The sequence below is a fragment of the Rhea pennata genome, chromosome 2 (genome assembly GCF_028389875.1).
Source record: "Rhea pennata isolate bPtePen1 chromosome 2, bPtePen1.pri, whole genome shotgun sequence".
Classification (NCBI taxonomy): Eukaryota; Metazoa; Chordata; class Aves; order Rheiformes; family Rheidae; genus Rhea; species Rhea pennata.
In genome coordinates, this window is record NC_084664.1 from 158557353 (window position 1) to 158579046 (window position 21694).

At 38.2% G+C, this 21694-nt stretch overlaps 1 protein-coding gene across 1 annotated transcript in view; it reads right to left on the reverse strand.

The window, feature by feature from the left end:
* FAM135B (family with sequence similarity 135 member B) overlaps positions 1-6906 on the reverse strand; it is a 138798-nt gene extending 131892 nt beyond the window's left edge. The window contains exon 1 of the mRNA XM_062568434.1: positions 6830-6906. Coding sequence (XP_062424418.1) covers positions 6830-6906 — 77 coding nt within the window. The remainder of the gene's footprint in view (positions 1-6829) is intronic.
* Between the last annotated feature and the right edge of the window lie 14788 nt (positions 6907-21694).

The following is a 21694-nucleotide window of genomic DNA, read 5'->3' on the forward strand; positions in this document are numbered from 1 at the left end:
AAAAAAAAAAGACTTGGAAGGAACACACCTGGGATTGTTTAACAGGTCAATAGAATCTGAATGATTTTTAAAATAGTTTTAAATACTAATATATGTTAAACATTTTTTGCAGCTTTGGGATACATCTTTTCATGGCTTTCTTAGCAATCATAAGCATTGAATAGTTAATAGCATAAGAGTTTCTCATCTGATTGCCTGACTCCAGGAGAGAGGGTTTTAATGAAAAGATCTGAATCAAAAGCATAGACCTTGCCAAGGACTCATCTACAACCTCTGGCACAGAAGTTGTACTACCATTGTCCTAGCTTAATACTAGGCATCCCAAGGAAGTTTCTTTGGAGGCTCGAGTTATAGAGATGCATTGCCTACCAACGCTTAAATCAGAGAAGACATAATTCAACAGACCAATGGGGCAACTCTCATTAATGTCAATGGTTTTGAAGAATGCAGTAATAGTCTGATAAATAAAAATGTGCAACATAGTTTTCATTGATTTAATGAGTACTTAGCAGTTGAGCCTGGAAGAACAATGAAAAAACTGTATTTTCTGATATGTAGATGCCTACATTATTTTACTCAGCTATCACAACCAGCCACTGGTGAGATCACTACAAATTGTCCATTCCACTACAGTATTGGATTCATTTAAACATCTAGAATTTTACTTCCTTCTTGAGATGCTAACATTTTTATAAACCCCCAGCTGACAATTTTTTTCATCTCGTTCAGTATGAGATTCTTATATGGTACTCAGCACCATTGTATCTGATCAACCCTCAGCCCTGCCTCCCTTAACATGACCAACACCTGTCAAATAATTTTCCTGTTATGGAGAAACTTGAGCAGTGGAGTGTTTTTGTTTTAATTCCACACTCTCTGCACACACACAGACTACATGGTCTTGCCAGCGATGGCAGAGCAGCTGCTAGGTGCCTGACACTTGGAGTCAGATCCTGCAGCAGTTTTCCTTTGTGCATGTGAGTTTTCTATTTCTGATAGAATGTTTTTAAGTGCTGAAAAAGGAAGTTCCTGATCGTGGTGTGCAATCCTGAGCTCAATACGGCCTTGTCTATGTCTTGGTCATGGACTGCAAAGCACTCTGAAAGCGCAAAGCAAGTTTTCCACTGCTTTCTATGCAAGCTTCCTACATGGTGCAGTGCCCAGTATGTAGCCTGAGTAGCTGAGGAGAAGTATTGAAATATTTATAGCAACTATAATTCCCTAATGTTGAATGGCATTCCTGCAGCTCAAAATAATTAGCACTTGGACATCAGAGTGAGAGAGTGCCTCTTGTGCAAATGGGATTGTAGAAGGTATTAGTCACACATGTTCCGCCTGTGGTTACTCTCACCAAGCAGCTAGGGACAGTCCTGAGCTGCTGACCAGATGGACCAGTTGTGGATTTATATATCTTTCACCAAAGGATAGTGAGCCATACTCTACAAGAAGCTGTCCTCTAACTGCTAATTTAATTGGTGTCTTGTGTTCAGCACTGCATTGTCAGCTGCTCGCTGAGCCCTTTGACTATTAGTGATCTGCTTATACGCAACAGATGGATTTGCATATTCTGAGCATAATATTGTCTCTGGATTTTACATCATCTGATTGATGTACAACCTGCAATCATATGAAAATGGGGGAAAAGACGACAAAGGGAAGTGACTTCTGTGTAGGCCACAGAAGAAAGATCTCTGGCAGCCAAGTCACAGCTTTCTATCATGGTTCACCGGTTGCATCATTTCAGAAGGGATGCATTAAAGTTCTCTGCCACATCTAGCAGGTGCCAAGTTGTCTTAGCTGAGTATTATTGAGCTGGATCACTTATTTTTGGATTCAGATTATACTCATTCTGTGATATTGGCTTGGTTAGCCAAAAGTTTCAAACCTGTTAAATGGTCTTGGAATTGTTCTTTAGCTCAGTTCTCTGTAGGAAGAGAGGTGACACTGAAAAATTTATCTCATATATTCAGGCTAAGGTAGTCGGAGTATTGCCTATTTGAAGGAAGAAAAGAGCATTTGTTTTCAGTCACCATTTCAGTCACCAGTCAGCGGAGCCTGTTTAGATGGACTCCCTTCACTTGCAAAGCAGTCTCGTATCTTAGGTTTCACCCTGTTTAATTCCAAACTGATCTCCTTATTATTGGCACCGGAGTTCCCACTGGAGCAGGTTCACCACTATCCCTATATGACAATGTAAACAGTCATTTCCACCTGCTTTTTTGGCAAGAAAAATAATTTTGGTCTTTATTTTATGTCTTCATGACTAGAAAAAGGTTAGTTCTGTCAATATGTGTGTTCTAATCATTATTTGAACATTATGAATATCACTAATCATTATTCCAGAAATGCATCACATGGTTAACTGTGTTTAATTTATTTTTATTTTTACTTCATTTCTAATAGCGAAAATCCATGCATCCTAAATGAACTATGCAAGCATATTAAAAAAACAAACAGATTTACGGCCCAAAAGTGTTTTATATTTCTTTAAAGGTGGGAAGCTTGAAGAAATTCATCCTGTCTGGAAAAAAAGTAACATGATTTTTCTCTGCTCTAGATTTTTTAAAGAAACTTTTTGACATATCCTGACACTGTACCTCAAGGATCTAGTTGAGAAACTAGTTCTCAACCTCTGAACGTGATGAGTATTTTACATGTATCTCTCCTGACAAGCTGAGGAAAAGCCTTGACTGATTGCAGAACCCCACTGTGCTGAGGAGAGGAACTGCTGGATTGGGACTTTGAAGCTGATGACTTCATGAGTAAGGACACTGAAATATTGTTGTCCACCTGGGAGGCAAAAATGATGTCTTGCCATGTAAAGTCATTGTCTGCCATGCATGAACATCATCTTTTAGGCAGCTGTGAATGGAGAGAGTTCTTTGGTCTGATACCTGCAGGATACTGGAAAGTTTGAGTCCACTGGTCTGATGCCCAGGGTAATATTCTCTTTATTACGGAAGAAGCTAGACTTCATTTTCTCATTAGTTTCTTGTCAAACTCCATCCCCAAACTCTCACCATTACCTCCACGAAGTGTTAGTCACAAATGTTTGCTTAGAATGTGGGGAGTCAAAAGACTGATAAGTGATTGATTACGCCCTATGATTGGTACCTCAGGACTTAACTTGAACTTTAGTTTCTAGTACACCATTGCCATCTTCTCCATGCCATCTATTCCCTCTCAGACTCAAAAAGTTATTTACACCCTAAGAACACAGCAGCTTTTTTTTTTTTTTTTTTTTTAAGTAAGGAAATCCATCAAATAGATTTTGAAATGCTTTAAGAATAACGGTACAAAAGCACTGCTTCTGATAGAAGCAGGCAAATCAATTAATTGATCTCTGGCAGTCAGGGATAATTTTATTTCCTACTCTATTAAGGAAAATCAGAATCAGTTAGCTAATTTCACTAGAGAAAATATCTGTCACCAGCTATTAAGTAGCACATGATGGAGAGAATTAGGATGGGAAATTTAAAAATATTTTTTCTTCCAGAAATTGTATTACTTATTCCTCAACCTTTAGAACTCTGTCATCAAACAGCAGCACAACTCCTTTGGTTTGATGAAAGGAAAGGTTCTTTCTTCCCCTATAGCTGTATCTACAGCATTTAACTTTTGATGTCTATAAATTCTGACACAGCAATGTTTATGCTTCAGAAGAAAATATTTTTAATATTAATAACTGATCAAATTAAACTACCTGTAACACATAATTTACTGATGACTGTTCCTGGCACAAGAGCATGGAACTTAAAACCGTAACAAGCTTAAAAAAAAATCCTAATTATTTTTGTATTGGAATTCCTTTTCAATATTAAACCTTCATATAGGCTAAGAAATATTATTTCAGCTGTTAAGATTGTCATTCAAATATCACAAGCTATGGAATTTGGTTAGATTAAGGAGTTTCTATTTCTTGTAGAAAGGGAGGGTTGACAGGTGGCAGTGTGTGTTCATAAAACTGAAAATAGATTCCCATGCAATTAGAAATAGAACAAAATGCCTTAAATTATTATTGAGGATCTAAAATTTAAACCACTTTATTCTGTGACTTGCAGCCAGCAGACCATGTCCTTAATCAAGTTTGATTATTAACCTAAGGGCTCCAGAAGGGATGATTCTCCCAGGATTCTCCTGCTACATCTTGTGGCTTTATTTGTTCTTTTATTTGCTCTTTTCAGAAGTGCTCACTGCTGGCTCAGCCATGCCCTCCCTCAAGGTACTGTGTTTAGAAGGAAGGTCTGCCAAGACTTTAGAAAACCTCATCCGTATTTCTTCACAGTTACATGGTACTTATCTGGGAATTTCAACCTTATGGTTCAAGGTCAATTTTCAGATTACTAGCTGAAATTAGGCCCAGAATCTAATGATGTTCAACAAGATATGGGACGTAAGACTCCAGCCCAATCCTATTAATGCCACTGGTGAGATTGCAATGTGTTTCTGGGGATATGTAATCAAGTTCTTCATTATGTTGTGGTTTTTTTTCTTATTTTGTTTTGGAACAAAAAATGAAGAATAGTAGTAGATAATACTAACTATTATCAATAATGTCTGTCATTGTTCTTATTTTTGTTGTTAAAAAGCCACGGCATATTGGGTTCCCACAGAAATTAAGATCCATTTCAGCTCTGCTGCTATTCTGATGGACGGTCCTTCGCAAATCACCTTGCTGGTTTTCAGGGGGACAGAGGGATAGTGACCTAATCGGGAAACATACACAGAAAAAAAATATCTGTTTAAATCGAAAGTCCGTTCTACCATCTTCTCATCTGAGGTGACCATCTGTCAATCCAAGGTATCCCAGCTGTCCACAATGACTACTGACAACAGCAGTAAGGAAAAATGAAACTGTACTCAAGTTCTAAATTAAATCGGGCAAGCTTATATACTACTTTTCTTCACCTTCAGATGTTACAGTAATAGGAACCACCAAGTAGATGAAGTCAAAGGATGCTGATCAGCAAATGAGAGACACAATAGAGGATTTTGGTGAAAATGCAAAAGGTATAATTATGGAAAGAAAGCAAATGTAATACTGAGCAAGCTACAAATAGAAAGAAAAATTACTGTAAACGAATTAAGGCAGTATTACCTATAGCACTGTATGTTTGGAATATTAATCAGCAAAACAGAGTAAGAACTAGTAGGGGAAAATGCAAAGGTAATTAGAAACTCATTAGTGTGTCGGCAAAATATATTATCTGTATTAGTACTAGGTTTACTCCAACAGCGGAATGTTGATCTGTCACAGTCAAAGTCTTTTAGAGAAATTACTGTGTGGAAAAGTGGGCGCATATGTCAAAAATGGTCAGCTCCTCACAGAGTAACACAAGAAACAGGAAGATCCCTGGCTAACCTTCGAATATCCTATGAAGTCCAAAGAAATCACTGAACAGATGGATGTGGATTTTCAAACATGAGGAAGGTCAAATACGTTACACTGGGCATCAGAAGAAAAGGGAAAAAACTCTACAAATAGGACTATCTTCTAAGGTCATAAGAACTGAGATACACAGCAGACTTCTCTTATAACTCAGGGAAACCAAACGCCTCAAACACAAAGCATTTTTCTCAATTTAATAGATCTATTTAGTATAGTCAGAATGCTTTCAAATGTAAAGTTGGTAAATATTCACATGGGGTATGAACAGAATAGCAGAAGCCAGCCATTAAAATGAAGTACAGCTGTGTTCCCTTCATTTCATTGAAAAATAAATAAAGGCAGCATATTTCTCCCTCGTTATTTTATATGGCTTATGGGGTCACATTTCCTTCTGAGATGGGTAAAAATCATGTCCTTTTGCTGAATCTCATGGATTGATCTAAAGGCAATGCAAAAAACAAATCAGCAATAGTAATTCTCTATTAAATATTAAAAAAAGTCCTCTTCCAATTCATGAGTGCCTTATTGCAACACACTCAAAATTAACAGGAAAGCATCCCAATACCCGAAACAATTTTATAACTTAGTTGCTAGAAACGATGCTAGAGATAGATCAGCAATGAGTCATCCCTCTGCAGAGGTAAGGATTAACAGAAAATACCTAGTGTGATATATGCATCAGTTTTTGTAGATGAGAGAAAATAATATTCTACTAGACAAGTACATTCTTTTGACTCTTCTGTTTTTTATGTTCTCCTCAAAAAGTCCATCAGCGTAATATCTTTTCCTCACCGAAAAACACCTGTAGGGTCCAACATCTAAGCAGAGTAATCACTCACATTTTGTTAGGCTTCTCCATTTAACAATTTCAGGGCTGCTATAAAAGCTACAAGGAAAGGCTGGAAAAAAAAGGGGGGGGCAAGAGTTTGAGTAAACCAAAATTTGTGTATGTTCTTCTAACTTGCAGGGATGTGAGAATACAAGGTGGTCAACAGAAGCAGAGCTTTAAAGAAAACACATTCACCTTCCCTTCTTTGAGGTCTCTGAATGAAGGGATTCTGTTAAATCTCATTAAAAGTATATAGACATTAGATATATGATCCTGCCACGAGCAGTTTCACTAGAGTGCAATGCAGTTATTATTTACCACAGAGCTGCAACATTGGTCCAAAAGACTTTAGAGCAGCTATTGTCCCTCTTTCTGAACACATGCTTTGTACCAGTGTACTGCAAAACAAGTCAGTCAGTCAGACTTTATAGCAAAAGTCATGTGTGCTGATGCTCCCTGACAGCCGTGAAGACCAGTGATGTCCATCCTTGCCCAGAGATTACATGAAATATACTTCCTTTGTCAGGAAACAACCTGTTTTGGAGTTTTAACACTTTTCTGTAAATGATTCTTCTGTAATCAGCCGAAAACAAATGAAAACATCAACTCACCCTCTCTGGAAGAGATCCACATTATGGAATTTGTGTAGCTCCACAGAAAACTCGACCGTTCCCTGGACCTCAGACATGATTTTTTCAGGTCATCACCTAAACAGCACGTATAAATAGGTATTTTAAAAATTTCAAATATTTTACTTAACAAATCTGTAAATGTGTTATCACATTCTATTTGACATCTTGGGGTTCATGCAAAGCTCACTGTAATCACCTGGAATCTTTCCAATTGGGCTCCAGCTTCAGGAAGACTTGAGAAAAGCCAAATTGAAGCAGTTATTACAAGCGGCAAAGTGTTTAATTAGGATAGAGCGATAATATTATGGAAAGTATATGACAAATCAAAGAGTATGTAATATCTCATGTGCAAGAATCACAAAGCAAAGTTTAATTAACTCTCTTGCTATTCCTATACTGTAATTTTTTTTTCCCTTCTCATTTTACCAAAACGCAGGTATTCAAGGGTAGCACAGATCAGTCTGTAAAAGAGTAGGCTAAGGAGACAAAGAATCTAGACATATCATGGTAGAAATCAGAATTTGCATGCTTTTGGCCACTCCCGTGAATTTCCTGAAGCCCCGAAAGGGAAGTTTCTGAGCGAATATGAGTAATTTAAAAAATAATGGACGGAAGAGGTTCTGCTAAGGAAAATGCTGACAATCAAGACACCTAGTAGAGAGGCTACAACAGCTAAAGCAGTATTTTAAAGTGTTACAGTCATTTGCAGATGATGTCTCATAGGATCACTGAATCAGAAGATAGTTCAGGTTGGAAGGGACTGTGGGAGGTCATATCTTACTCAAAGGAACTTTACCAAAATAGATTTCAAAAATAGCACTGTCTAATATACGAGTGTAGACCCTTGACATTTCCCTCATGGTAGCAGAGCCAGCCTGAAGGCTTCTACTGCTTGTGGCCAGACTTTGAATTTTCCGTTTACCATTTCTGCCTCTTCTCCCTGTAAGTCCACTTTTGGCAAGAGAATCATCAGATTTGTTTAATTAATACAGTTCAGAAGCATCATTTGGGGAGCTATTTGACAGTAGCCAAGTGTAATCTCTGAAGAAGACTCATGTCAGCGCTACTAATAGTTCCCCTGCCTGGGACAAAAGCGTCTCTCTGATGCGACACCCGGCTCAGACTGCAAAGGGGAGAATTCCTACACTCTTGCAAACTACTATTTCCATTGCACTCAAAGATTTCACCACTGTGCCTCTGATGAAGCAGGAAAGAGCAGTCTGATACATGAAGCCCTCAGATACACATTAGGCTGTAGCTTTCTGATAAGTTTTAGTGCTGACTTCTGATTAGCAATTTTCCAACCGACTGGCTTATTACAGTGATTATTTTAAGTTGTTTCTTTTCTTTCTGGCTGTCCTCTCAGGCACTACTATTTTTCACAAATAGCTCAATCGAGTGTTGAAATTTTGTTGTTGATTTTTCATGCACTCTCCTGAAGAGCAAACATTATAGATGTTGATTACGGAATGATATGAATGAGACAGGATGCATGCAATACAAGTGTGCAACTGTGAGAAAGAAAAGAGAAATAATCACTAAGCTATACAACTGATCTTCCTCCAAGGTAAGGAAATCAATATCGGCTTAATGCCAGGTAATAATTCAGGAGCAGTAAAGGTAAATCCAAATGTGACCATCTGACAAAGTAAATGCAATTCATGCCCTACCTTGCTTATTTATTTATTTATCTAACTATTTATTTATTTATTTTAAATAGAAATTAGACTAACCTTTCCTGAATTTGCCTTTCTGCACAGCACGAAGGAGTTTTATTCTGTTCATGGGGCATATGTATCACATTTCCCTCTGGCTGCATGTGTAATAGTCTCTTCTGAGCTTGCAGCATCAAGTCAAAGCAGACTGTGAGGGGGAAGCCAACATAAAACCAAACAATCCCACTGAAGAGATACTGTGAAAAAGTATTCTGCCTTGAGAAAGGTGCTAATTGGAAGAATAGCCTCTGATTAAATCTGCATATTGTGCTGAGGCGTATTTCCCTAGACCGAAAGCTCCAGATCAAAGGGAACATTAAGCTTTTGAAGACAACAGTTTAAAGAGGAGAGGGTGAATGGGTGGGCAGTAAGTTCAGACCAGTGCCTGTATTGCCAAAGACGGAAAGAAAGGCGTGAGACTAGAGCTGGCTAAGGTACAGGAAAATTTAAGAATTCAATAAAGGGAAATATGTATGCAGGTTTTCATTTAATTTATTTTTTTCTTATTTTGAAAGAAAAAAAGAAGAAAGAAAACCAGTTTCTGTAATGTATTTTCCCTTACACATCACATGAATGAAAGAGCAAAATAGCTGGCACCCCAGGTTGGACCACCACCAGCTCCATGGGAATACTGGAGGCTCCGAGCACATAAACCTACATCGGAGGCTCAGAGGGGCTGAGCACCCCCCTAAGCCAGCCCTGCGACGTGGGGTACAGCCTCTGGCACATTCTGTCAGCACAGCACTTTAGCAAAGTTCAAAGTCTAGTTTCTCAGAGACACGGGCAGCGTTCTTCACTGAAAGAAGCTACCAAGTCTGACAGAACAGCTGCAGGCACCTCGGACAGGGGAAACACAAATGATGCACCAGGTCTTCGTTGCGGTACCATTTGCCTGACTCTGATCGCAGCCCATTAAATCTAGGTCCTATGAAGTGTCTCCAACTCCCTCCTAGTCACTGATCACTGTAGGGAACAAGCTTGGGCTATAAAAGGAGGAATAGTTGGAAAGAATAGTACTGAAGGGAAGGACGCTGTTGCGTCAGCATCTGAAATGCAATAGGGAATGTTGCCAATACAAGTATTATTATTTACCAAAAACAAGCAGGCTAATCAAAAAAAAAAAAAAAAAAAAAAAAAAGATTTTGGGGAAGGTATTAGTACATATGTTCTTTTAAAATGCCTGGCTTTAGGTCATATTCTTAGCATGACAGCATATTCCAGCAGAGGACTGAAGTAAACATCTAGCAAAGCTACATGGGAAGTATTTTGGCCATATACCCCTGAAAAAATAGTTTTTGTGGTCAGTCTCATCTTTTCCAAAGCACTGGATTGCCTCATAACATGCTGCCATCATCACAGGTTGTGCTGTGTCTTATAGGACACCCCGTGTCCCTAGTCTTAGGTCATCACTTTCGAGGTTTCTCCTCCTAACAAGAGTTGACCTCCTAGCAAAAGACAATCAGTTTCAATTGTCATTTTAATTGCAGTAAGAGGACACTAACCGAAAATCCTTCATATAAGTACTGCCCTGTAAAAATTTATACATTTAAAAATTAGATATTGTCTCACTGGAATTTTTAAGGAAGACTTGATTTTATTCTCCTCATCTCCATTGTTTTCAATGCGAAGACTTTATGGATTGCAGATGGTTTAACATAAGATATTAGCTAAACTGCATTGGCCTTATTCATCTTTATGTTCCACTGTTCTCTGAACTTTTTTTAACTCAGACTGTTTGTGTCTAATGAAATTGTGGAGCTACAATCAACTGACTGAATGGAGTCCTCTGACAGTACATGTTGAATTGGTCACGTACCAGACACGCAAAACTGTTAAACACCTTGAAGCTAAAATGGACTCTGACAATCCCCATCTGAGATTGCAATCAGCATCCACCAAACCAAAGGGAGGAGAGGGAGGGGAGATGAGGACAGAGCAGAGTGGAAATAAGGACAGGACATTGCACACCCCAGCAGTCTATGAACTTTATAGCATTTGTACAATTACTTCTGAGTGAAAAATAAACCAGACATTTCCTTAGTGCTTTTGCCATTCTCGTCCATCTCCATCAAAGAAGCCAGAAAAAAAAAAAAAAAGAAAAGAAAAGGAAAAAAGGGGAAAAAAAAACCCCACTGAGGACAAAGAACAAAACAACATGTGATAAAAGCCAATGACTCATAAACCCAGAAACATTAATTTAAGAGAATGAAGTTGCCTCTCAAGAAATAGAACACATACCAGTCTTTAGGATAGCACCTCCATTATTACTGCTTTTAGAGTATTTTTTATTTTACCATGAATTTCTTCAGTGGCTGGAATTTGTTGCTAGCTGAGCATTCTTTTTTTAGAAGTCCTTAATTAAGTTTATAGAATAAAGTCAACGGGAGAAAAAGTTATTCTCCTCTGCACACGTCTAGCTCTACTGTAAAATTCACGGTAAGGAACAGAGGATCGCAGTAAAAGAAGGTCTACAAACACACAGCAAAAATCAAAATCTCATTCTCTGAGAGTAAAGTAACAGGAAAATAAGCTCACTCATCAGATCAAGCTTTTTTTTTTCCATTTTTCTGTTCACCTTCATGCAGCTGAGCTGGATCTCTGTTCTTAAGACAGTGATTACCACTCGATAACCTCTTCCAAGTGCACGTGTATTGCTTGAGCCAAAACAGTCACAAATGTCAGTTAGTCCTTTTACTACCACATTGTCAGCAGCTATTCCTCCGTTCACAGAACCAGTCTTTTTCTGCCAGGGCATCAGTGAAATTAGGGAGGAGCAACACACTGATTTGAGACGCTAACATCTTGTTTTGTCAAAGTAAATCAATTCTCTTATAGATCTTATAGATCTGAGATTTGAGGTAATGGCAAGATATCTGGCTTTACAGTTTTAAAAAGGACCAACCCAAGTACTGTACTAAATACACAAGCAAATGTCAAGCCTTATTTAGCAAAATTGTTTAAAAACAGTTAAAATATTCTATATTTTACCCTTTCTCTGTCCAAATTCTAGACTAAACAGGGACTAAAACCTGAATCTCCCAGAAGAGAACTATAATTGTTGGGCTACTCTAGGGCATGGATGGTAAAAGTTTGATTTTTATTCAAAATGACTCATCTAAAGCAGTTTAATTTGGTTCTCCAGTCCTATTGATGCTAAAGAATGATTAAAATGTAAAGCTTTAACTCAAATTGTTATAAGGCTTCCTTTTTCCTGTGATCTGAATGTCAGTCCTGGACAACAACTTTGGTTTTTCTCCAGCAAAGTGATTTAAGCATGAGTTTATGTTCCTTTGACTTTTTAAAATAGACATTTCATCCTTCTGAAGTGCAATTACCAGCTAGAATATTTATCCTGAGCCACAGAACATCACTGAAGCATGTCACTTCTCAAAAATTGCAGATTACCAAAACTTTAACAGCAACAAAAAAAGCAGTTTAGTACCTAGCTACCCACATTCAGGCACAAGCATTAAAACAGATTGGTCAATCAAAATATCTACATTCAATGAAGTGCAGACATCACCTTACTGAATATATGGTTTTTCTCAACCGTATGTACTTAAATATAAAAAAGTAGAACATATGCAGTAAAATTTGCATAGATGATGCATGTACCCAATTTAAAACTCAGCCAGAAAGCCAGTTAGCTTGTTCCCTAAAAACAACCTTATAATGCTCTGTTTAGACATGGAAGTATCAGGGTTTACTTTTTAAGATCCCCAGTCTTTACAATCGCCTCACATTACCCACCATAGCTCGCAGCATGAAGTAATATCACAGTGCAAGATAGGAATAATCTCTTGCAGCTATTTTGCTGAGTTTGTTTAGTTATCAGTCTATTGTAATCCTTTGATTTTTTTTCTTCATTATGTAAGACAAGATATAAACTTGTAGTACAGGGAAAAAAAAAAAAAAAGTAAGGCACATACTCTTACTCAACCACCCTTGTTAAATATGCTTGTTTCTACTGCATAACCATTTCAACCTACTTTTCAATTTTAAAGGCTAATCTGTTTTTATACTTGGAAGAGCTAACTCAGTTTGGATGTGAGCTCTGAAAAAAAGGAATCTTATAATATTAGGAAAAAATAATACAAAGTTTGCAGTTTGATAGTCTAGGGAAAAATCAATATCCTCAATTTTGTCAGCTGCATTAGATGTATGTTCATAAACAGCGCAACACCATGAATCACTTTTCCCAAGATTCTTTGATGTCTGCCATCAAAATGATAAGAGCTAGAGGCATGGAAGACAAATAATAAATGAACTTTTTTAAAAAAATGAAAATCATAGCCCAAAGAGTATTCAGAGTAGAGCAAATAAGAAAGAAACTGCTTCGTATTATGTCATTGTTTTTGTGCTTATCCACTCCACTATGCTTTGTATTTTCCAGCGCAGCTGGAATTCATAAAAGTACCTGGGTCTGTGGTTCTCACTGAAGAGTGAAGGAAATATCCTTTCAGGGTGTTATGAGTAAAAGATACTTTTGCATCAGGGTCAGAAACCTTCACTGTAGATTGCCAGCTTCAAATACATGGTCCACACAGTTATGGGTGAAAACAGAGCGTCCACCTAAGGGATGCAAACACTGTCACTTAGGGAAACAAGTCAATAGCTTGCTCCAAGTCCACGTATCTTTTCCTCAGGTGGCAAATCCACACTGGCGAATTTGTACATGTTGACAAGTCCAAAAAGGATGAAAATCAATGATCTGGATTATACTCTTCATAGATTGGTCATTCCAAAGGTATTTGGATGGAGATCTACTAGAAAGAAAGAAAAAAAAAAAAAAAAAAAAAAAAAAAAAAAAAAAAGAGGTTGTGCCAGAGGATTTGAGGTCAGAACTGAACCAGGGCCAGAATAAATGTTAGGTGCCAGTAGGCTGCTCTTATGAGATATAAAGCATTTTGAGCTATCAGACAGGATTAAATGTGAACACAGCTGTGCAAATTTAGGTCAGATCACTTGACAAAAAGAATGAAGAGCAACCTCGATTTGTCCTCTGTCAGCACGTGCCTCTCAGGACACCAATTCTGAGTTCGGCTCAGCACAAATCACTATCTGCTTATGCCAGTTAATAATAATCCGCTGTTAACATTGCGCAAAAAATGAAACAGTGGGGAAAATTCAGACAGCAGAAGAAGTAGAGGAAAACAGAAGGAAAAAGGAGATAACACCAACTTTCACCTGGACTGGCTTTCTGTTGATTCATAATCCTCTCCTCTTCACACCTTCCCCACCTCTTCCTTCCCTACCTTGTATCTCCTTTTTCTGACCTCCACAAGAGAAACAGGTCTTAAAGCTTTATGTACAAGTGAGAACTAAAAGTCCAGACTCCGAAGCACATTGTCATCTTCACGCTTCAGCCGTTGCTGTATCTCATTCCCACTGTTCACCAGAATCTTTTTTTCTGATATTCTTTTTGTCAGGATTATAATCCTTACATAAAATGCATTAAAAAGCAGTAAGTTATTCGAAGCCTATTGAGGACATGCGAACAGAATTATTCGCCACCCTCACATTTGACTATATTCACCTCCCTAATAAGCTGAGTTACATCCTTCACCTAGGTTCTTTTACTGGAGTTATACAACAAATTAGCGTGCTTTAGGACATAGATATTTATTCTCTACTGATAAAGCAGATGAGAATATATGCATGTATGTATGTATAGGCGTGTATACATTTATATAAATATATGTATATGCATGCATTTATGAATGTATGCATATTTTAAATATGCATACTTTTATATAAATATATGCAATCATGCATTTAATCAATGCATAATTGAACTTTTCAAGTTCTGAAGTGACAGATCTCCAAACTGCATGGACATAAGTCTTTACTGAGATCTTGGGAGGATATCAGGGTGTTTGACCTCACGCTAATCCTTAGCATCATCCCGAGGACGGTTCTGTCTGTTTTCTGAATAGACAACATCTGGATGTGACAGACAATCTGACCAAGATCCTCTTTGGAAAGATCCCAGCATCAGATCCTATTGGGCAGGACAGGAGATGTAAGGTGCTGTATGAGAAGCATCCTCTTCTGAAGCAATATGTCTGCCTCATGCATAGGTCAGGAACCTGTCTGCTATCAACTGCAGACTTTCATGATCAACAGAGATATTTCCAAAGAATCAAAGTACATAACAGAAGCTCTAGGACACTGCCACATTTATACCAACTAGTCACAGCCTTGTTCAGAAAGGTTAATGAACTATACTTCCCTTGGCACTGTTCTGACCACATTTCCATTTCTGGTCATGAAAATTTCATGGCACTGTATATTCAGCTGAAAACCCAGTTTGTCAGATTTTAAGTGCTTATATTGCATCTTGCCTGATCAAATTCACTCCAGAGTTTCACTCGGACAAGTTATCCCCTCCTTCAAGAGTTCTGAGAACATTCTAAATAAGCATATAACAGCTATGAAGTTTACATTCATTACATCGATTACCCTTAGTCCGTGAAAATGACACCTGTCCATGAGATTCGTCTCACAAACTTAAAATACCTTTATGTGTAGGAGGTGTGTAGAGTCCCATTACAATCAACAGAGATCTGGCAAAAACAGTCAATAACATTCATGTGATCAACACCTACTTCCATGCTGACTACAAAGGGAGCTGAAGGTAACCCTATGCTGCAAGCCCACATCTAGTCGTGTACATGCCATTCACTGCACATGTGCACAGAAAAATAGAATTTTTACTATGTCTGTAGAATCACATATGAAAAAGGTGAGAAAGGCAGAATATTTTCCTGTGCACATGCATTGTGCAATGATCAGATACAGTTTGTTCTGCAAAACCACTTCTGCCTCTGCCAGTGCTCAGGACACACAAGCTCTGGGAATTAACTAGGACTATCTGGAAGAAACTCTTCTCTTTTTCAGATTTGAAAAGATGTGTTATGAAGGAGCTAAGAGATCCCAGGGGAAAAAAAAAAGTCAGGTTCTTATAAATCTTTTTTTTTTTTCCCTCTGGATTGTCTGATCCAAATTTTGACCAAATAAAGGAACATAACAGTTGTTCTTCTTCAATAAACAACTCTACAATTTCTATTGAAATAATCACTGACTGTCTTGAGTTTTTCTGCAGGATCAGTGAGGTTATTGATGCTGGTAAACATCTGTCAAATTGTGTGTTTGCAATGCTGGGCCAAAAGACAACAGCGCAGCAAGCAGTGTAGTGCTCGCACATACTGAATGTGAAGAGCTCAAAGTGTTCAAAGCCTGACAAGTGGTAGTGGGTTGAATTATTGTCACTGCAATACTCACAGGCTGGGAGTGTGGGGAGAGAAAAGGAGGATGCTGGAGAGAGAACTTGTCAGACAGAGACCGTCAGAGCAGCATCAGCACAACTACGGTCCTGGTACTGCTGAAAGGGAATATTTGCAATACAGAAATTAATACTGCAAGATGTTTTGCTTTCAGGATCACAGAAAAATAAAAAGTAATTTTTACAGACACCCTCAGCTTTAGAATATTTAACAAATTGCCTGTGGGCTTGGAAACAAAGCTGTGTTCCAAATGACATTCACCGGTGCAGACAGCAAAGAACCGGCAGACCAGTCTCCGTCACGATGATTCTTTGGACAGGCAGCAACAATGAAACTGAAATGCAGTAGAAAAGGAACAGGTGCTGGTTCAGAGCAGCATGATATAAATATAGGCAATAAAATATGCAGAGCCATAATCAGAATGTTGACTTGTTTTAAGTGCTTGGGGCCATGTTGATATAAATAACCGCACCAGGTTTTGCTGTAGCGCAAGAGCTAAATTAAGTGGTTTACAAACAGAGGAAAAGGCTGCTTTATTTGTCATGGCATTACTTGATCTGTGACAAAGAAAGGCAGGGCTAAGTAAGCCTCTGCTAGACGTGGGACCAACACAGCAGGACCTGGAAGTGCTGCTGCTGAATAAAATTAGGCTAGCAGTGTCTATCAAAAACAACACACAGAAAACATTTCTTACTCAGACAAATTCAGGCCAGCACCTTGATAAACTTCACCCAAAGGATGGTTTTACACAGCCAGAAAGTTTGCCTCAAGGAAAGGCACTAATTTTCCCCGGAGACTTCAGCTCTTATCTCTGCCAGAAGAAATTGAATTTCTTCACTGAGAGTGTGACAGAGCACTGGAACAGGTTGCCCAGAGAGGTTGTGGAGTCTCCTTCTCTGGAGCTGAGCAGGGAGGTTGGACTAGATGATCTCCAGAGGTCCCTTCCAACCTCACCGATTCTGTGATTCTATGATTCTATGAAATTCCTCTCAGTACAGTGCTTTCTCAAGTTTTGCCTGACAAGCCTTCTGTCACACCACAAGCACATTACTCAACCATCTAATAGAGCAAATAGTCCTCCGCAGATGACTAAAGGCCTGGAGGACAGCTGCTGAGCTCTCACGATTTTGTTGAAGACAAAGTCGGAGTTCTCCCCCGATAGCCAAGGGCACTATGTATGGTGTGAAGCATTGCATCACCAAAAAGTCTATGTGCCAGCTCAGGTGTTGTCCTTTACACACCTTCTGGACTAGGTGCAAAGCAAACAGCGCCTGAAGAGGAAGAAGATGTGCTAACTAGATGAAGCTACCAACTCTAGGCCCAGTTAGTTCCACGACTCACCTTCACTTACGCCCCTTTACTTCCAGTCAACTGAATGTGGGCAACACACTTTGGAGAAAGTCAGCTGCTGAGCCACTATGCTCAGTGTTATGCTGCCTCAGTGCCCCTTGAAGATCTGCTTCTCTAATACTAATTAGTACTAGCTCAATGCTCGTGACATGCTACAAATGTACTTAAGCCAGCATTAAATGCCCATTTCTGGTGCGTATAACTGTTGGATCATAGCAGCATGGTACGCACACCAGGAAAACGTATTCCTCTTCTGCATGGTTTTGCAGTCTCTAATGAACTACATACTGCCAGTTTATCCCAGCATCAGTGTCCAAACTGATTGGTTCAAAACAAGCAGGGTACGAACACACTGAAGTTGCAGAGACCAATATTTCGACATAGCCTTCAGTTTGTAAGGTCTAGCAGATGGTAGCAGGAGATGTATCTTGCCAAAACCAGACAGAACTGTGTTGCTAACAACTCTACACCCAGGCAAGAATTGCCTGCTGAGGCGTGGGCAGCTGAGAAACTTCTCCCTTTCCAGTGGTGCTTGTGAGGCCACCTTATTTTCTGAAGGAAAATATTCTAGGAAACAACCACTTAAGAACTTTTCTTCAGGCAAAGGATTGCAAAATTGGAAATTACAAAAGAATGTTATCATCTACATTGCTACAGTCCTACTTTATCATTTCAGTAAGGACAGAATTTACTATTACTCTTTTTTTAGTGTCTTTAGAACACTAAATATGCAATCAAGAAAAAAAAAAGAAAAAGGAAAGAAGAAAAAATTCTATAAAGATACTGCCTTGTGTTAAATTCTGCCCATTGGTCCAGTTAGATGTTTTCATGAAGTTTCAGAAACAACAGATGGAAAATTGAAAAGGTTCCTCCTTGCCCTCCTCATTGTATGGGATAATCTCAGCAAAACAAAACATTTTCAACCATTAGCTTAATAACTAAAAAAAAATTAAAAGAAAGAGAAGAGAAGAGAAGAGAAGAGAAGAGAAGAGAAGAGAAGAGAAGAGAAGAGAAGAGAAGAGAAGAGAAGAGAAGAGAGGGGAGGGGAGGGGAGGGGAGGGGAGGGGAGAAGAAAAAAGAAAAAAGAAAGAAGAAAAGAAAAGAAAAGAAAAGAAAAGAAAAGAAAAGAAAAGAAAAGAAAAGAAAAGAAAAGAAAAGAAAAGAAAAGAAAAGAAAAGAAAAGAAAAGAAAAGAAAAGAAAAAAGAAAAGAAAAGAAAAGAAAAGAAAAGAAAAGAAAAGAAAAGAAAAGAAAAGAAAAGAAAAGGAAAGAAAAGGAAAGAAAAGGAAAGAAAAGAGAAGAGAAGAGAAGAGAAGAGAAGAGAAGAGAAGAGAAAAAAGAAAAGAAAAAGGAAAAGGACAAAATACCATTTGAAATACATTGCTTCCATTTCACTAATATACTGCAATTCTAGGAAGAAACGTATCTTGATGCAAATAAATATCTAATACAGCACTGCAATTGCATGCTCTAGAGAGGTTTTCTACAAGCAGAAGAAATTTCAGTGTCGGAGCAGAAACTGGGACAGCATTTTGGAGTAAGCACTTCTTATTCAGAACAGTAACCTTCAGCAAACAAGGACAGGAACCAGCCAAGATCTTAGTTCTATGCCCAGCCTGAAAGACAGTATTACTGAGATTTCCTGTTACCCATTGTAACTTGTCAGGTCTTTCACTTCTTATTAATTTGGAAGAAAGTGGCATCTTCAAAATTATTGAGATTACTTCACAAAATAACTGGATTCTCTCTCTGCAGGGAACTAGCCTCAAAATCATGAACCAGTGACTGAGGGACTGATCTGCCAAATTTCTGAGTTCTTTGTATTTACATACCTCACAGAAAACATTCAAGATCTCTTAAGGATGAAGAGTCAGCTTAGGAGAGGCACTAACAGGATTAGGAGCAAGAGGTGACGTGACTTTAGGGTATAACTCAAGCATCTACATTAAGGCAAGCAAAGGACTGTCCCTCACTCCCTAGACAAAAAAAAAAAAAAAAAAAAAAAAAAAAAGAGAGAGAGAGAGATGTACATGAAATGAAAGTCTAGAAAATGCAATGAAAGTCATTAAGCAAAAATAGGAACACTGACATCTCGATAAAAGTCCCTACTATGTGAATATCCTTGTTCAGAGCAGGCATATTCAATACAAATATCTGTTCTGTTCCTGGTGATGTTTTGCAGCCTGACTCTTGGTAGCAGCAGCATTGCACAGATGAATCATCCCTGACACCCCACAATTAATTGCTTATTCCTTGCTGTCTTTAGCTTTTGTACTAAAAATGCAATCAATGCCTAGAGCATCAGGAAAACTTACAGTATACTCAGTGCTATATGCAGCAGAAGAAAATACAATCCAAACCCAGCAAATTTCTTGGATTTCTTATGACCTCATTTTACCTCTGTTATATGATGTCTAGCTGAAGTTGTTAATAGTGCAGAGGTTTTGCCAGAAGCATAATTTGATTTGCAGGACATACAATAGAAGTGATAATGGGCATGTAGGGCTGAAACTAGCTTCGTGTTCGCATCTCAGTCTGAATTTTAGAGACTAGCTTGTTGCACAAGCAAATATTTCAGATTTGATCAGCAAGATGCAATGAACAGGGTGCCTCAAAGGTCTTTTTAACTCCTTTTTAGAAGCAATGGCATTTTTACCTCTTGCTTTAATCCCTGTAAATATATATATCTACGTAAGCTACTTTGAGAAAAGGGTAATTTTGGACTTCTTGCACGCTCAAAGTGAGCAGTCAGAATGTCAAGTTGCTGCTATTTTCACCTGTGATTCTCAGTAGCAATTAGACACCTAGGGAGAAATTCAAATGCCTAAACATGGAGATCTAGGGCCAGTTTATACCCTCTAAGATATAAAATAAGACATCTATGCACAATTGGAAGATGACCTACGATGTCAGGAATCCTGTTCCCTTTTGAAGCAGCAGCTGAAGACCAGACAAGACATCCTAAAGCATATCAAATGTCATCACACAGTTATCATTAGGCAATTGAATCCTTCCTCTAATGTCTACAGTTAAAGAAACTTACTTAGAAAGTGATTAAGCTCCCCCTAAAATAATCACCAGATGAACTGATACTGCCTCTAGTAACTGAATCTCTTTTGGTTGCAATGGGAACTTAAATCCTTGGACCTCTACCTATGACATGTTCACTAAATATAAATGTCTCAATTTGGAAAAAAAAAATCCATTCTTAACTGGAAATTCATCTCATCTGTCTTAGCTATTTACATTGCCTGTATCCACATATGGGCAGCTTGTCTAGCAAGGGCAAAAAAAAATAGTCACTTTTAGAAAGAGATCCCGCTGACCCATTTTTCTACATCCATTTTACACTGAAATGAGTCACACTCTTTCTCCCCATAGACTAGCAGGGAAATCTTGATGCTTAGCTTAGCTGTAGACTTCTTAAAGATGGATGAGAAATCCCACTTCTACAAAAGCGGATGAAGATCAAGAATTAGATATCTACATGTCATCGCTAAACAGCTACTTGCACCTAAACGCATTTGAAACTCTAAATTCGTGTTACTAAGTCCCACTGCTCACCAAAACACAACTCCAAACAATCCTATTAAAGGGAATAGCATTTTCAATGGTATACACATCAACCAAAAACCTATAGCTAGGCTTCTAAGTCCAAGTTTGACCTACAGACTGTATGCCTCAAACAGAAAAATAAATCACAAGATCTAAACAGGGATCTAAAACTTTTGATGTAGAGGCTTTATACACGAACATCAAGTCAGTCACTATCAGTAATTTTAAAAGGATTTTCTTTTTTTTCATCTTTTTCTGATATAGTCTACTAATTTCTAATGGCTCCCTGAAAAGGAAAAGGAAAATTAAATGAAAAAAAGCCAAAGAACAGAGAACAAAATAAACAAGCACAAAAATCCACTCAAGTGCACAAGAAATTTTACTAGTGAAACTAAGCTCTGTCCACTCACAAGTAGAAATGGCATTGTATTGCAGCTAACTCCCAATTTAGGAATTACATTTTTTGGCTAGCAAAGTCTCTGCAGCCTTGCTGTCTGCTTCAAATCTATGTCCAGTGCTGTCAGTACAAAAGAGCTGCTTTCTCCACATTGCAGATGGAAATGAAATATATGCATGCTGGGGAGCTCTTTGGTGCTCCTCCGGGTTAAAGAAATGTGAATTATTGTTAGAACGAAGCAGCAAAGCAACCAGCCACTTCTTCTCAAGGAATGATGGCCTGTCATTCTGAACAAGAAAATACACAGATTTATTTTCTCCGACTCAAGTTATCATCATTGGCATCAGTTTTCAGTGCTTCACAGGAATTCTCTCTTAAAGCAAAAGGTTAAAAATTGCATAAGAAAAAAAAAGTGATATGAAGGCACAAAGCCTCAACAAGGTCATAAGAATTTTAATCATAATCCTGAACTTGTTATATTGAGTCAAAATTTATCATGGATTTCTGATTTCATCCTCCTATTAACAGCCAGACACCCATGA